The sequence below is a fragment of the Anoplopoma fimbria genome, chromosome 24, assembly GCF_027596085.1.
Source record: "Anoplopoma fimbria isolate UVic2021 breed Golden Eagle Sablefish chromosome 24, Afim_UVic_2022, whole genome shotgun sequence".
In the NCBI taxonomy this organism is placed as follows: Eukaryota; Metazoa; Chordata; class Actinopteri; order Perciformes; family Anoplopomatidae; genus Anoplopoma; species Anoplopoma fimbria.
This window is the reverse complement of record NC_072472.1, coordinates 9,649,956-9,666,867: the sequence shown is the minus strand read 5'-3', so window position 1 is coordinate 9,666,867 and position 16,912 is coordinate 9,649,956. Positions and strand designations below refer to the sequence as shown.

The window sequence follows — 16,912 nt, the reverse complement described above, 5'->3', positions numbered from 1 at the left end:
AGAGAGAGAGAGAGAGAGAGAGAGAGAGAGAGAGAGAGAGAGAGAGATTATTATGTCTGTATTGTGCTGAAGGCAAAAAAGGGAACAAATAAACGAGAGAAAATATCAAGAAACAACTCAACAGTATAAGCAGCTGAGCAGAGTCATGTGACCTGGTGACCGGCACTGCATTTGTGTTTGTAAGCAGGTGTTATACTGTGGGGAGGAAATATTTATTTGAGAGGTTTTTCTTCAAACTTATTTAAGCTTCTCACCCTTGGAGTGCATGTGTGGTTGTATTCCCAGGGCTCTGCAGGCTCGCACATACCGCCTGCAGGGTGCAGACCACGGCTGGCTCATTGACTGCAGTTTTTTAGGCTGCTGGATTCAGGATATAGCCTGCTATGGATGGATTCTGGATGACATACCAACTAACATTTCATCACTTCTCTGGAGTCAATGAGCATGATCTTACAGGATTAGTGCTGTTCTGCCATTGCAACATTATAATTCATAACACTAAGATCGTTGCCACTGGCAAAATAACTCTATTAGGTATGATTTAACCAGCAGACTGTTCACACCATGGGTTCACTGAGATAAGCAAAGTGACGGCTGAGACGTTTTCGTTGCACCGAAAATTAGCGCAGCAAATTTTCAAACTGCCAGTATTTGGATAGACTGACCACACATTGGGAATCTTAACAGTTACTTTCTTGTAAACTATATTTATGTGCATATTTGAAGAACAAATATTAAATGGTGTTGTTTTGTTAAGACATATATCCTTTTAAAAACATATAAATGTGGAATACAACGCCTGGTACATTCATTCAGCAAGAAGGCCTAATTGTAATTGAAAACTTTTTGTTCTCTCTCTTTAAGATATTTTTGTCATAGCACTTGAACTGTTCTAGTTTGTGAATAATTGAAATCTGATTTTTGGGTTCATGACACATGATTTAACATTATATATAGCCTGTTACATTACAAACAATATTATCACTATTTTAAAACAGATTTTCTATAATGTCTATTCTTATATACCACTTCTCTAAAACCTGAAGACTTAATTCTTGAAACATGATATTGTAATATAAAATGTAATTATTTTGTAACAATCAAATAGATTTTGAGACATTTCCATTGTGAATAATCTATTTAAGATGCAATATAGCCTCAATATACATTTTCATATAGTATATTCCAGATTTATTAGGCTGCATACATTGATATTTTGGGTTAAAAATATAAGGTGCCTTGGAAATTTCATCTTCAAAAGGGTGTGCCTTGGGACAAAAAGTTTGAAAAGCACAATGCTTGTGCATAGTTAGTTATAGATTCAGAGGTCAGACAGTAAACTTCTACTCACTTTGGACATTTTTTTAACCTCTCTTCCTGCATTACTAGAAAGAGTCTCAAGGTTGTGAGTCGCACATGACAGAACTTAAAAAATATATTTTAGAGAGGTCTGAGTCCTCCAGGCATTTCCCACCCAAAAACAAACTACAGTGAAAGAACATGACCAGTAATTAAGGTGCGAAAACCGAAAATAGCATCCAACTCGGGAATGTTGGGATTTTGAAGGCCCAGTTGTTAACCTCTGACCTTTGTACCTCTCTCGGGCCTGTAATGAGGGTACAGGCTGGCTTTTCTTGGAAATCTATGGTGCCTGGCTCTGAGAGATTGAGAAAACATGGCTCTGGGACCGGAACTGGGTCAAGTACCCCGAACAGACTGTGTTCGCTAATTGTTATAAAATGGAATAATTTTATGCTGTAAATGAATAAACGAGATCTTGGGTATAGTTAATCGATTGAAGAGCCCTACTTGTTCAGAGGATAAGTAATGATCCTTAAGTTTGCACATGAAACAGGTTGGGTTGCAGGAATTTATTGGCTTACTCCAGCAAATTATATTTATCACTTCTATAACAGTAAATTTGGGGACTTGCAATATACACAAATAAAAGAGAAAAGTCAAATACCTATCTAATTGTTTAATTAATTCTATATTTAATTGATCAGGTGATTTATAATAAGTTTGGTACCGTTCTGCAGCTAAGATCTTTCAAATATGGAAACATTAAATAGACAATGTAAATAGCTAGTATTAATTCTGTTAAATACATTTAAATGAAATAATCAAGAAAGTTGTTGGGATGGGAGGGCTGCTGTTCACGTCAAAAACTGCCCCCCTTTTTCAAGAAATAAAGCAAGAAGACACTTTTCTTCTACAGAACTTTGACTCCGGACTATGACGCTGAAGGGTGATCTCTGAAAAGAGGGCAGTTCTGTCCGTCTGCAGGCTCGAAGGCCCACAGTGAGGATACTAGAGAAACGGAACCAACTGCCACAGAGTGAGAGATGGAAGAATGCGTTTTCAACAAACTGCTATAATCCAACTAGAACCAAGATGCAGAGATGCCCACAGATGGAAAAACAATAACATTTCCAGATGTAAATGAGTTTGATGTTTCTGGGCCAAATTAACTGAAATCAGATCATTAAATAATCTAAAATAGACATATTCGTAAAACAGATCAATAAGCTTTAGACATAAAGTAGGAACTCCCTTAAATTAGAACAAATATAAAATTGCATCACAATCATCCCTGGTGCTTCTCGAACTCTCAACTGCTAAATGGTGCATAAATGTTTTAACAAACTTGAATCTATAAATGTCAAACAACGGATTTCATTGATTGACATCACTCAAGTTATGTAGTTAGTCTGTATTTAATTTATAAAGAACTTGATCCCTTGATTTGTGTGTATATAAAACAATAGGTCCCTGTACAAGATGAGAGGCAATTTAAGTTTTCCTTATTTTTCAAAAATTGGGTGGCATCCTAAATTTAATCTTATGTTAAATGTTGTGAGCTAAACTAATAGTGTTCTATTGCACAAGCTGCTACCATCATTCTTTGTATACAAATGTATGGGCTTATGATTCATAATTGATTTATTAATTATCGTTACATATTTTGATAATAATTATTATTAATTACATCTGCTACAAGCAATCACGCTATCAGAGGGAGTTACCAAATAAGCAGCAACTAATTGACATATCATCTAAATAAAAAAGATGCAAAATGATCCTGTCCACTATCCTGCATTCATCGTTAAGTTACATGTTTCAAGGCCATTGTTCACGAACAAAACATCTGTTGGAATGACTCTTCTGATTTTCCATTTTTGTGTCCTTGCAGACGATTTTTGTTTTTCAAGCACTTCTTTTTAAATAATTGTTTGCGATGTTATTCATTTTTTTCTCCATAGATGTACTAAAGTAAATTGTCAGTTCTCTATTTATCTATAACAAACGTCATGCTCATTTTGTCATCATCATTAGCAGAGTACATTCTATATTTTCATATACAAGAGTCTGGCTAATTACATTGACCAACGTTGGAACTAAAACTGTATTTATAGCCAAGGTCAATTGGTCTGAGATGTTCTTTTCTTTGCCCTAAAGTTACATTGATTTCATTACTCTTTGGTTTCATCCCTCTTTCAGTATTTGTGATGAGATAAGCTGGAACATCTTTGCACAAAACAAACACAGATGGAAATTTATATTTTGGATTTTTGCATCCTCCAATTTTACTCTGAGTAAGTCCACGCACACCATGTAGGACTTTTGCTTTCTTTAAAAACACAATCTGGCACAATGTTGAGAAACTCACTGATTCTATCTTGGCTTTGACAGCTTGAACGAAATTCACACTTCACTGACTACTCCAGCCAGAAAGCTTTGGTCACTCATCGGATCCATCTTTAAATCTAAAATATAATCCTTTGACGTGTCTGTTTCCACTAAACTGGGTGATTTTTAACCACCCAGCTTTTTCCCTAAAGCATGAAAATAAAATGTAGCCATAATACAAGTGCAAAGAGCATACAGCTTTTCATCTGAGAAATTGCATGACGCTAATGTCTAAATTGGCTGGTGCAGAGTTAATGAAGGGAAAATGGTTCACCTCGGTCAGACTTCCGCACATTCAGTACCGTACTTATATGAAACGGCGTTTTAAACACTAGAGATTGCACCATTTCATACAAGCATCACCTGAGGGGGAGAAACCTAATCAGAAAATAAGGATAGAAGCTTGTGAACATATCCTGTCATGCATCATCGATGTGACTCATACTTCCCTTTTGTTGTCCATGCTATTGAACATCTCTTTCAGGTATAGATGACACATCTCTTCTGTCTTTGCATAACACCCTGAGGTGAACCTTGAGCTTGGTTCAAGAAATGCACAAATGTACTATTTAGTACAACAAAAAACTTTATCCTTTATCCTCATCAAGATCTGACTTCGCACATACCAGACAGCTCATTTTGAAAGGACCATAACTTTTTAATTCATGTGACATTTTTGTAACATTTAAAGGATGAAGCTGCTTGTCAAGGGCTTTATATGAATATTTCCTAATTTTGAAATTCGTGACAGGGATGCACCAATATGACTTTTTAATTTCTGATACTGATACCTGGGCTACAGATCCAATACCAGTGTTTAATTAAAAAGATGTTTGCCTCAAAATGTGAAAGTGACTGGGATCATTCTTTTATGTGAAGGGAAGATCAGGCTTGATTTAAACATTGCTTTTCTGAAAATAATGAATCATACACCAGAAAGATCATAAAAAAATCTTTGAAATTCACATGAATTCAAATTCTAGTATATAATGTATAAAGTACATAAACATAGAATTTAATTGAATAGATCAGCCCCATCCGGTTTCAATGCATCCTTAATTTGTGAGTTAGCAGCAGCTGTAATACGGCAGAAAACAGCAGTTAAATGCAGCTTTTTTTATTCCAGCTAATATCATTGCAAGATTAATAACATAACTGCAGGCACATGTACAGTTGTGGTCTGGTTCATTTTGAGATAAGATCATCTTGTCAGCCTGAATCATTCAGACACAAAATATATGATATTATGGTGTTTCCAAATCCCACTATTTGAGGACTGATGTCACAGTGATCCAAAATACTCTAAACTGTAAAGCTTGTTTGCTCGTACTGTAGAGCTTGTTTGCGCGCATATTCGTGTGAGCTATATAATGAGGGCTGATCTACAGTACATTAAAGCCCTAGGGGAACAATTATATTCAACAGACTCATCACTATGGTAGTGCAGGTTTTTCCAGCAGGTTTTACTACTCAATGTACACTCTGTTACACACATAGTTAGAGCAAACTTTGAGCAATATTTTGGTATCATCTTAAGCTTTTCATTAAGGTTTATTTTTTTCTGTTATGTTAGAATGAAGGTTATGAGGCTGGATTTCCACACTTCACTGAGCGAATGACTGGAATAGATTGCTGCGAGCATGATGGATGTTTAATCATGTTGTTAATTGATCACATTAGTCATATTACGACCTGATGTCCTCCATCAGTGAATGGGGACCGTCACTGTACAGACACACTGAGCAATTAAAAGTAATAAATAACTGTGACACAGAATTCCCATCCAGAGGTGGGTACTTAAATGAAAGCCAGCTCACATAACAACCATCCCCTAGTGAGAGATTAAAAGAATGAGGATGAAGGAGCGTGGGAGGGTAAAGGAGAGGGAGTTGAGGTGGCATCGGGGGAGACAGAGGGAGGAAAGTAATCAGTGGCGACTGGCAATCGTCTTGGTGACAGGCTGTAATTGAAGGTCTGCAAGTCTTAAGTCAGTAAATGAGTTGATCGGTAGTGTGTATGTCAACAGCAGAGGGGCTTGTAGAAACAACTTGATGGGACAGATGATTAAATGATGACAGGCCGTTTGTGTGTGTGCTCAGCCTCATGTCGGTGTAAATTTCAATTGCAGGCGTGTGTGTTTACCCCTGTTAATCACCTTAGCATGTGTTCAGTTGTTTACACGCTGGAGGTGTTTGTTCAGACCTGTGAAAATACTTTTGTTTAAGTTGGTTTTTGGTGTCAGTTGTGCAAACTGCTGGCCAGACACCGAGGAACAGAAAGTGGGTACACTGTTTATGGTACTTGATTGTGTTCAAAACTTGTTTGAATAGATTATACGCCTGCCACATGATACATGCATGTGTACATACATGTCAAAGGGATTTTTTTGTATTTGTTTTTATTTCAAATAACCCCTCATCCCAGGGAAGTAGACACAGTCTTCTTTTGTTGGTGCAGTTGGAGTTCAGATCCTTTTTGCACATTTTCCAGACGCATATGGGATTTATACTAACAACCTGACAGTCACAAGACTGCTTCTCTAAGCTCTTAGCTGCCACATATGTACGTGTGTGCCAACATGTGTGTATGTGCTCATGCATTCCTGTGAATCTTTGTATTTATGAAAACGTGGGTGTGTACATTCTTGAACCCATGTGTTAGTGACTGTATTTGAAGTTCGAGTTTGCACGTGTACATGTATGTCTCTTTGTATTTACAAATGTGTCCAAACTCCCTGCCAGTCCTTCACCCCTCACTCACAAACATACTGTTAACCTGTCTTTGCTTTTGGAGTGATTTCTCTTAATGTTCTTTCCCTGTGTTCTGTTTTTCATCTTGATCTGCATCTGTCTTGATGTTTTTGCAAAGTACGTTAAGCTGCATTCTTGTTACCCTGCCCTGAAGATAAACTCCCTATAGTACTTTAAAAATCTGAATTTCACTCTGGTTTTGTGTTATTATTATTTCCAGTAAATTATACTTTTTATTAATATAATTATTCAGTTGAGGTTTGACTCGATTTTTAAGAAAAAATAACCCTGTAATTGAAAGGTCCTACAGTATCTATGAGGAACTACACAGTTTTACCTCAAATTCATATTCTCTTAATCACTCACAGTGAGCTGGGCCGGATCTGTCGGGCGTCCTGCTCTCCGTCGTTGCTGGTCAGGCTGTGTCTGGGGGTTCGACCTTGGCTGCTGCTGCTGCTACTGCTGCTGCTATTACAGTTGGCAGTGGAGGAAACTGGCTGCTGCAGTTCAGCAACTGTGGCATTGGCAACACTGTTCTTCTTTTCACCTATAAGAATAAAAGTCAGATTTACAAACACTTTGTTATTTTCAGCCAAGAAGATGTGGTTCATTTTTATCCACTTTTATACTGACGTGCTTTTTTCTGTTCTAAAAACCGCACATCTGTCGACCACTTTGAATGACCTCTGATGATAAGCTTACGCACTCAAAGCAAAACTGACCACTGACAGCCTGTTGTTAATGCTTTAAAAGAAGAGGAGGTGGTCATTGGGCTCTCTCTGTCTAAGCTTACCATAGAGCAGCACAGTCAGTGTGAGCCAACTCAAAAGAAAATGTAATCACACCAGCTGTAATCGGGCCATGGGAGAAAAGTGAAAGGCCAATGGCCCCTTCCTCACTTTCAACCCCCCTACTTCCAGGGCCCTTGCTTGGACCACACCTATCTTCAACTGCTGCCTGCAATTACCTCAACCACACACCTGTAAAGTTGCATCCTGCATCATTGCGGTGCTATTGCCGTGACAAAATCTGTCTGTAGAAATATAAACACCTGGAAAAATACTCAAAACAGCTTCTGTGATAGTTTCTGTTACAGGTGTCTCCAGGACCATTTTTTGCCATTATGACTCACAAACAGACTCAAAAGGCACAAACAATACCAGCGTCGCTGATGCGGCTGATTACAACTAAGGGGAGGAAAACAATAATCAGTCAATCATTTCTATCACATTTATTCAGTAAAAATTGGTTGGTTCAGCTAACCTTTCTGGGAATGTGTTGGTGTGTGGAACAATGTGAGAGGCCTCTCGCTGCAGGACGGGGCTTTGATCTCAGTGCTTCTCCTCCTGGACACGTTGAGCGGCAGGTTGGTCGGGCCCCCTGCCGAAATCGGCACGTCTCTGAATATCTGCACAAACAAAATGGACAGAAATACATGTCTTAGCACAACCAGTGATACAATATATAGATTTAAACAAGTAAATACCAGTGAAGTATCACCAATTTCTTTTTCTCATTTAACAACATGTGAACAACATGTTCTTGCTGCTACAAACAATGTATCGTCTCATATGTAACTGCAGGGAAATGTGGCACATCTTATCACATTTAAGGCGGAAACATTGATCATAATGCTGTGCTTTAATATAAAAACATGTACACCCATGCTATGATACGCAAGATTGTGATATGACAAAAAAAAAGCTAATTTATATAATACAATGTTCTGCTAAACCACAATTGATCCTATGACTCACTTTATGCCTAGCTGATTATTCTCACTATATTTTCTCTGGTGAAAAGAGAGATGATCTAAAAGCTGAGCTAGACTGTATATCTAATATTAATTCCTGGATGCATGCCAATGAATCACAGCTTTTCCAGGAAAAAAGCTGCTTGCAGCTGTATATAGAACTGCATTTAACTGGGAATGATTACATTTGCAGAAACAACAGGGGGCATTGTGGGTTTCAGTCTGACTTGTGACAGCGATCATGAGATGGCTGACAATTATTTCTACTCATTAAAGCACAATTATGCAAGATGCAGAAAATCCCATGGTGAGATACAAAATTAATATATATATACAGTATATATACTGCACTGTGTTTCAAGATATTTACTTATCAATTATGTATCTATATTTTTTAAACTGAATGTTTTTATTCCACTATTGCTACTTGACTTGTATTAGTCTGATATATTAGCAAAAGTCAAATCTAATTATCCAGCATCCAGTCATCACTTTTTTTCTGCTTTTCAGCTATGTTCACACCCAATACCCCACTCAAGAAGGAAAGCAGAGGAAATATTCCCACTGGAGTGCTGAGGAGGCCATTTAAACACACTGGATTTGATGTTTTGGTTGCAGAAAAGGGCAGTAACATGTTAAACGCAGGAACACATGAGCACATCAAACGCACACATTTATTTTAAGGAAAAGAGAATACAAAATCTTAACACTTCTCACAAGCTTCCGGCTGAAATCAAAAATCACAAAATGCACTAAATGTCAGAAATAAATGACAACATCATGCATTTATATGTGGAGAGAGAGCAGACATGTGAAGTACTGAAAGTCACTATTCTACTGGTGTACAATAGAAGACAGGGACACAAGGACTGTTGTGGAGCTCCTTAAGGATTCAGAGCTGCTCTATCACAGCATGCATACACTATTTGTTTTGTTTTTGCACATTGCAGTAGTGACAGCTGTGTCTGTAAAGCATGGATGACAGGAAGGGCTGTGTTTGAGTTTGTGTCATTGACTTAACCTGCCTCTGTTTAAACTCATACATCTACACAGGTTTGGGATATGTGTCCGTTGACTGTGTGTCTATTTTTTTCATTTCCTTCACTAGCTGAACATACTATGTGTGCAAAATGTGAGGGTCTGAAACAGTCATGCTGAATTGTCTGTTGCCATGGTGACTCGTAGAAGCAGCTTGGACAGCCAATACGCTACTTGGATTTAACAAGGAAGGTGACTTTGAATGTACGTAGAGTACATGTAATGTGTTTGTGTAGCAGGTGCCCTTTCAGATATAAATAGTTATGTGCATTGTTAATGTTGTTTAAATGCAAGTAAATCTCCTTGACAAAGCCAAGGGATTCAATTAATCCTCAACCCCGTCACCAGACTCCGTTGCTTATGTTATGCATTTGTAAACATACACACTGTAATTCTCTCTTACCTTCTCATGGTGCTCTATGAGGATCTCTACCACAATGTTTTGGAACTTGATGTCCATGATGGCTGCCACCGTCTCCTCCTGGGGGCGGAGCAGAGTTGGCCCGAAGACCACACCCAGATTGGCGACAGTCATCAGGTTCTGATGGTGATGATTTGCCACACTGTTGATATAAATAAATCCCATTAAAATCAATAAATGTTGACTAAATAACAGATCAGCTCTCTATAAAAAGCAATACAGTTCAAGATGTTCACAAACATCTTCAAATATGGCCGTACAGTTTACGCAAAAACTGAACATTAGAACTTTTATGAAGGTATGATCTATTGTTGTATTAGACTGCATTAAATAGGTTTGTTCACTGTGATCTAGCAATTCAACCTACAAGCCAGGGATGATGATACACCGCAGGCAGGTGTAATGCACCAAGCATGTCTCCACAATAGCTGTATTTGCACTGGCCTAATGTTGTAAAAACATGGCTGATGTCCCATTTGACACACATTATATCATGCTGCTGTTATTGAAGAAAAGCCCTATAAAGCCAGAGGGCTTAGATGGGGGTTTGGAGTGAAAACACAATGCCAGTCAGCTGCATTAGAGGAATAATTACACATAAGCCAACTGTGCCATGCCCTGCTTTTTTAGCTTATGTGCTGCAGCAGATTGTGGTTATGTAATCCACAGACAGACAACCTTTTTTAATTCACAAATTTCCTCTTAGCCCAGTATATCGCTGCATATGTACACTAGAAAAACATGCACAATGTGGAGGTGGGAGGTGGGATTTGAAGTCCTGCGCGAAAAGAAATGAAGAGCCAATTGTCAGGCCTTCATAAACAAAAAATGAGATCTTTGCAGGATTCTTATAACTGATTTGTTAAAATGAATCATCAGGAGTGCTCATCAGCATCTGTGCTAATGAAATGTCCTTGGGCAAAACATTGAATTCCAGCTAAAAGTGTGAGTAACATCCTCTTAGTAAGGAAATATTTGGGTTATTTACAGGTCAAAAGACATCATAGATTAAAACTTGGCTAAATTAGTTTGAAAGTTTTTGAACTATAGTAAATATAGTAATTTAAATCCCATTAAAACTAAGTAGATTAAATGTATGAAAAACTTGGACATTTGTACTAAAATTCAGCTCAGTTTGAACCTTAACATGTGGACATCTTTCCACCTGCAAATCACAAAATGAATGCTTACTGGGCTGTGACCATGGTAGCTTCTACCTTTCCTTGCACCCAAAGAAAGACTTGCACTTGACCATTTACCCCTCTTTGCTTTGGAGGAATAAGTCAGCACAAGGATTTGGCCCGAAGGCTGCTGGATGGGTTTCTATTTTCAGAACCCTTAATGCATGTGGTCAAGAGCTTACACAGAGCCCTAATCCTCCTTGAGGATGGTAAACAACACTCAAGATACGGGGTATTACAGTGATTAGGATGTAGCAACAGGAGAGGGCATGAGTGAAAAAGAGAGGGGAGGGTTCCCTACTGTTGTTAACACTACATAGTAACTGCTAAAATGATTCACTGCGCTGTCCACGTGTGTGATATCTCATCTTACGTGGCCAGGTGTTTCATCATCAGCTCCAGCATCTGTCTGTTCTTCTCAGGCAGACGGTGCACAAGGGCATGGATCTCTGTCACCCTAGCCTCCTGGTTGTCCAACTCTGGAATGAGACATAGACAAATGAAAAAGAGGAAGAAAGACAGAGAGAGAGAGGTGATTGTTACATTTGATAAATGAACACTGAAGAGGTAAACTACCGTTTTTACTACAGGAATGCAACCAGTTTGTTTGTTTTTGCTACAAACTGATGCATACTGTAACAAGCGATCACAAAAAAGGACATTTGCAGGACCTTGGTGAAACACGTCAGTAAGTTATACTTTGTAAGAATGAGCTAAGAAATGAGAAGATTCACGTACAAGGATCTCAAGGGAAATATCACTCCGATTCAGTAAATGTGTTAAGCAGTGGTCTTGAGGTGAATATTAATGTAATCACTCAAGGTGTGAAGGACAAGCCTAGAAATAAATACTCAACAAATGCTTTATTTACTCCTGCGAGTAACTTTTGTTAAAAACTACAGCGCCTAGCTGATTAAGGATTTTTTCTTTTAATTGAACTATTGATTTGTGATCTTTTTGTTTTGTTTTGTTTTTCATCTTCAGAAGGAACAATGTGCTCTTTATAGGTGCCGAAGACAGAGTAATGAAGATAGACAGTATTCAGGGAGAGAATAACACAACTTTTGTTTTTAGTCTTTTCATTGGATATGTTGACAATAAGAAAACAAACTGTATAGAATAACACCAGCTTTATGCTTTAGGTTTGAATCAGAGTTGATGTGAATACCATTATAAGACAACTATAACACATTATAGCAAAACAGACTGAAAGAACATTTCTTTCCACAAGAAAGGGACACACTGAGAAAAAAAGAGACAAATGAAGAGGTAGTTGTAGTCAACGCTGTTGCAAGTGGCAAAGTTCTGTGTCCTGGTGATTAACAGAAGAAGTGCAAGGCAGACAACCAGTCTGCCAGAGAGATCTGCTGTTGATGGATGACAATAATAAGTCAAGCCTGCTGAGCTAGTCGATTGTGGGATGACAGCAGACTAACATTAGATCAACCCTCGGGCCCTGGCTGTCAGCGCTAGGCAATTTACTCGCATCTCACACAAACATTTTCCTACCACCCAACATGGCTGCTGAAACATACACACGTCAATACTTAAATATACAGTTAATAAAGACCAAATATTTACAAGTACTTGCACATTCAAACAGAGAGAATAATTTGGTAGATGCACGCAGACACACTGTAACATGTAACCAGACAGTCACACGCACACACACACTCCTCCAAACAGATGCATGCACATGAAAACAGCAGCACACATCGTTCCCTATTATGTATTCCCTGGTGTCAACCACTTCACACACACTTTATGCTGAAGCACACACTCTTCCCTTCCTTTAAACCTTATATGGAACAAGCACACACAGCAATGTATCTAAATGCATTGATGTACGTTTTTCAGAAAACACAGTTTAACACTATCGAAAATGTTTTTAATTCTATCCAGGAGTGAATTTAAAGCAGAATTTAACTGTTTATCTGTTATACCCTTGACTTGTTTTTCCAATCACACTAGGCCCTGGAATTAACTCCTACACACAAACAAAACAAAGCCTCAAGGCAAATAGCTCATTAACTGATTTTATACCTGCATCAAAAGAAAATCACAAAAAAATATTCACAAATAAATAAACAAGAACATTTGTTGTAATTTGTATAGACCATTGTACTGTAAAAATACAATCCAGCAGCTGTAATGATTCAAAAAACAAAAGGTAAGCACAAAACGTAGTCTGAATGTCGCTGGGACACTCTACTACTACTGTAGACAGTAGCTATTGTGCTGAGTCACAAGCGATTACACCAAGCAGAAGCCATTTATCATCTCAGCCTCCACCTCATCCACCACTTAACAGACGACAACCTTCTAAAGCCGCTTTTCCTCTTTCACCTTGAATTCCAGCCCTCCAGAAAAAAAAATACATAAACTATGTTCCCAGTTTTTCCCCATGCTTTGTCTTTTAACATACTGTGGAGGGGCATTCATCTGGATAAATTAACACCTGCACACAAAGACATACGAAGCCACGCACAGATGCAATATCTAATCAGAATGTTTGTATTTCCAGACACATGAATTTAACTGAAGCACTTCACAACAAGGTGACCATACAGGGCTGAGATAATCTGAGATTGTTTTCTGGCAGCCACCAAATCACAAAATAATATATTAATCAATTTGAGAAACTTTCATCCGTTGGAATATTGTTAACAGCAGAGGCAAATGTCATTTTAATAGAGCGCAGGTTCCACAGACATTGTGATTGGCAATTTGAAATGGTCTGATGAAAACGGATGTCATCAGGTATGTGCACACTAGCGCATGTGCTTTGAGAAATAATCAGAACTTCCAGTATCCATATTTATTGGGTATGATTTGCTAACACAATCGAACCCAGCTTGAAACAGATTTATGATTCTGGCCAACTATCCTGTTACGAGGTCAACCGGGCCAAGAGAGATACCAGTTTTATGGACATTTCGTTTTTTTTTACTTGGATATAAAAGCATACATTTGTGTATAATACTACTTCCCTTACACCTTCTGGCTCTGAAAAGATTGAAAAAAAAAAAAGAAAGAAGTCTGGTTCTCACCTCATCAAAACTTAATCCGTGCATCTCTTAAGCAAGAGGGGATTTTGATTATGCATGGAGTACATACTTTTACAATCAAAGTCCGGAAAGCAAACGCGAACACATCCACAAACAGCAAATGAAGCGTGCATTACTTCAAGAAGCTTGCCACATCTGCTGGCCGTTGACTGATTCTTAAAGCCCAGCACCACAACCTGTTCTACTTTTTGTCATTCATTATTCACGCTAGTCATCTCCTGGTCTGTGCAGTATGTGCAGTATATATCCAATATCTCATCTTTATCGTCCTGCCTGGAATCATACAGTGGTGGGGCCACCACGATAAAATGAATGACATTTTAACATCAAGAGACCACCTGATGTTAATTTATCTGCACCATGAGTGGTAAAAAAGAATAGCTTGAGGCTTATTTCTTTCTGACTAGTAACGGCGAGATACTGTGAATGCATGCATCTTTAAAGCTGCACTCACTCATCAATGCGTTATATATTTACAACGGGTCAAACGAATTCATGTAATGTGTCACTCGGAGTGACATCCGACAGAAAATCATCCCCAGACTCCACTCTATCACTTCATACGGTGAAAATATCTCAATGCTGTGTCTAACATTGCTCTCCATCCCCCCAAGTGGTCAATTAAAATCAATCAATACTGCTTTAAGTCTACAGTATATGCAAGACATGCTCATGCCTATCTACCACCTGTCACTTACTGGCAAATGTTCCTAGAATCATTGGCAGAAACAAACATTTAGTTTCATTCTAAACTAGCAGGTAAGAAAAGGCTACTTTAGAATTTAAATCCTGGATAAAGTTTCCATCAGCACAAGAAACAATCACTGTGAACAGCTGCAGTTGAACTAAAGGTGTTTAATGAAAGCAGCCTTTGCATGTAATGCAGGCATTTCATTTTCAATAGCAGGTGTTAAACTGTTGAACTGAATTGATTGTTAAATCTGTATGCCAAATTATTAGATTTAGGTTTCTGAATTAGGGGTAGGTGTTTTTTGTCTGCAGTGTTCTGTTTCATGTAATCTGTTTCTTGACAGGCTGAAAGGCATTTTGAGAGCTGCCTAGCCTTCATTGGCATAAATGATCAGAATCATTATGCAGGGAATGAGAAAACACAGTGTTTTACATCTGTTTTCGATGCAGGCTAAAATTACACCACCTGGCTAAGAGCAACAAAACAGCGATTACATCCATTCATGAGCACAAAGCAGTCTAAATTATTGACTACAGCGTTGGGAGTAATGGCACCGATTTGCTGTGAAGTGGATTTATATTACTACTCTTCAAGCTTTGAGCTCAGCTCAAACTTTCAGTGTGCCATTCTCTGAAGTATCATCGTATGCCCTGCTTCAAAAGACGACATCCATTGATATTTTCTCTCTGGCCATACCTGACATTCTCCTCGTTGTCACTAAAGTCATGTCAGTCTTTTTATCAGATGCAAAGAACCATCAGAAAAGGAAAATAGATGGAAAACTGAGTGTGAGATCAGCAGAAGTCACTAATGTGTGATCGGTGATGTGAAGATGGACTATCGAGGTAAAGATGGAGGTAAGTATGAAGGCAAAGCGAGCTCTCTATTTAACTGTCTATCTATACTGATCCTGGTCTAGGGTCATGAGCTTTAGACAGTGACCAAAAGGCAAAGAATGTATATAACAAAGCTGATTTATTTTATTTATACGTTTTATTCTATCCTGTTTCTAAACCAAAATGAGTGCGCTACTAACTGATATCTGAATCCAAAAGATACCATTTTTTTAACTACTTGAATGTGATTTTTACTTCCATGAAGGAAACTGCGGTGGAGAATTTCAGTGAAAATTGACAATTAAGTTATATTGTATCGTATTCAAAGCACCTCAAAGTTTATTTTAAAAGGTGTGGGAGCACAGCTCAGTTAGAGTGTGAGTTCAGAGATTTAAGAGCTCATGCTTCTTTGCTTTAAAAAAAAAAAAAAAAAAAAAAAAAAAGAGCCAGTTGAGGTGGTTCAGGCTCCTGATTTGAATGCCACCTGGATGCCTCTCTGTGGAGGTATTCCAAACACGTCCAGCTGATGGGAGTGCTGGACCAGACCCAGAACAAACTGGATTCTTTTTATTCCCATCTGGCCTTGTTGCCTTTAGTTACCCCAGGAGGACCTGGAGGAAGTAGTTAGGGAGCAGGGCGTCCAGGCTCCTTTGTTAAAGGCCAGGGTTTGCTTGAAATCAACTAATTCAGACCACGTCTAACGGCAAATGTTCTTATATTTGTTCCAGATTTCCACACTTGAAGACTGCTGTCCTAGAGAAGAGTCACAATGAATCATACAAATGCGGATACCCCTGTTAACTATCAGACAGCCGCGGAAGCAATCAGTTGTAGACACAAAAAGGGATGGAAATAGTTGTGTGAAGAAGGAAAGAAGAGAGCAGGCCAATCACCGCATGAAGTCGGTTGCTTGATTGATTGATTGATGGTTTCAGAAAGTTATAAAAAAAAAAAGACCAATGTGAAATATCTGCCATGCATGTTTTGACTCTCAATGTGAAACTGAACATTGGCTTTAAATTAAACTCACGGTCATAAACCCTTTATCATCTTGCTATATTTCATTTATTTATTTTATCTATTAAATTATAAAGCTGGACCAGCTGTTTAGTACAGTTACAAAAAATCTTCACATTTCCACAGTTAAAAATGAAGCCCAATGAAAAGTGTGCAGAAGGAGTTCAGGCAATAGACACACATACAAATGTCAGATACAGTAGGAGGTGGAGCATGAAACTAGATAGAATTAGGGTGAAATATGTGGAGAACATTTATGAAATAATGAAAAGAGATACTGCGAGCAAAACCTAATGACTGCAGACAGAATAATTACTGGATGTGTGTTTTCTTGCTGGCACATGCCTAAGGCAGGTATCTGCGAGCCAAATGGCACTCCACCCTCCTCCTTGTCGCTCCTCAAAGTCTCTATTTCATGATCTAAATAAGTTACTGCTCCCAAAACTGTATTTTGTAACCTAGGATCC

The 16,912-nt window shown here is 38.3% G+C and overlaps 1 protein-coding gene across 1 annotated transcript in view; it reads right to left on the bottom strand.

The window, feature by feature from the left end:
• The window catches only part of LOC129113473 (rho GTPase-activating protein 26-like), an 82,643-nt gene that overhangs the window by 9,538 nt on the left and 56,193 nt on the right, over positions 1–16,912 (bottom strand). The window contains exons 17-20 of the mRNA XM_054625789.1: positions 11,207–11,312; positions 9,635–9,794; positions 7,704–7,848; positions 6,807–6,987 (exon numbers count right to left, since the gene is read on the bottom strand). Of these exons, the coding sequence (XP_054481764.1) occupies positions 6,807–6,987; positions 7,704–7,848; positions 9,635–9,794; positions 11,207–11,312 (592 nt within the window). The remainder of the gene's footprint in view (positions 1–6,806; positions 6,988–7,703; positions 7,849–9,634; positions 9,795–11,206; positions 11,313–16,912) is intronic.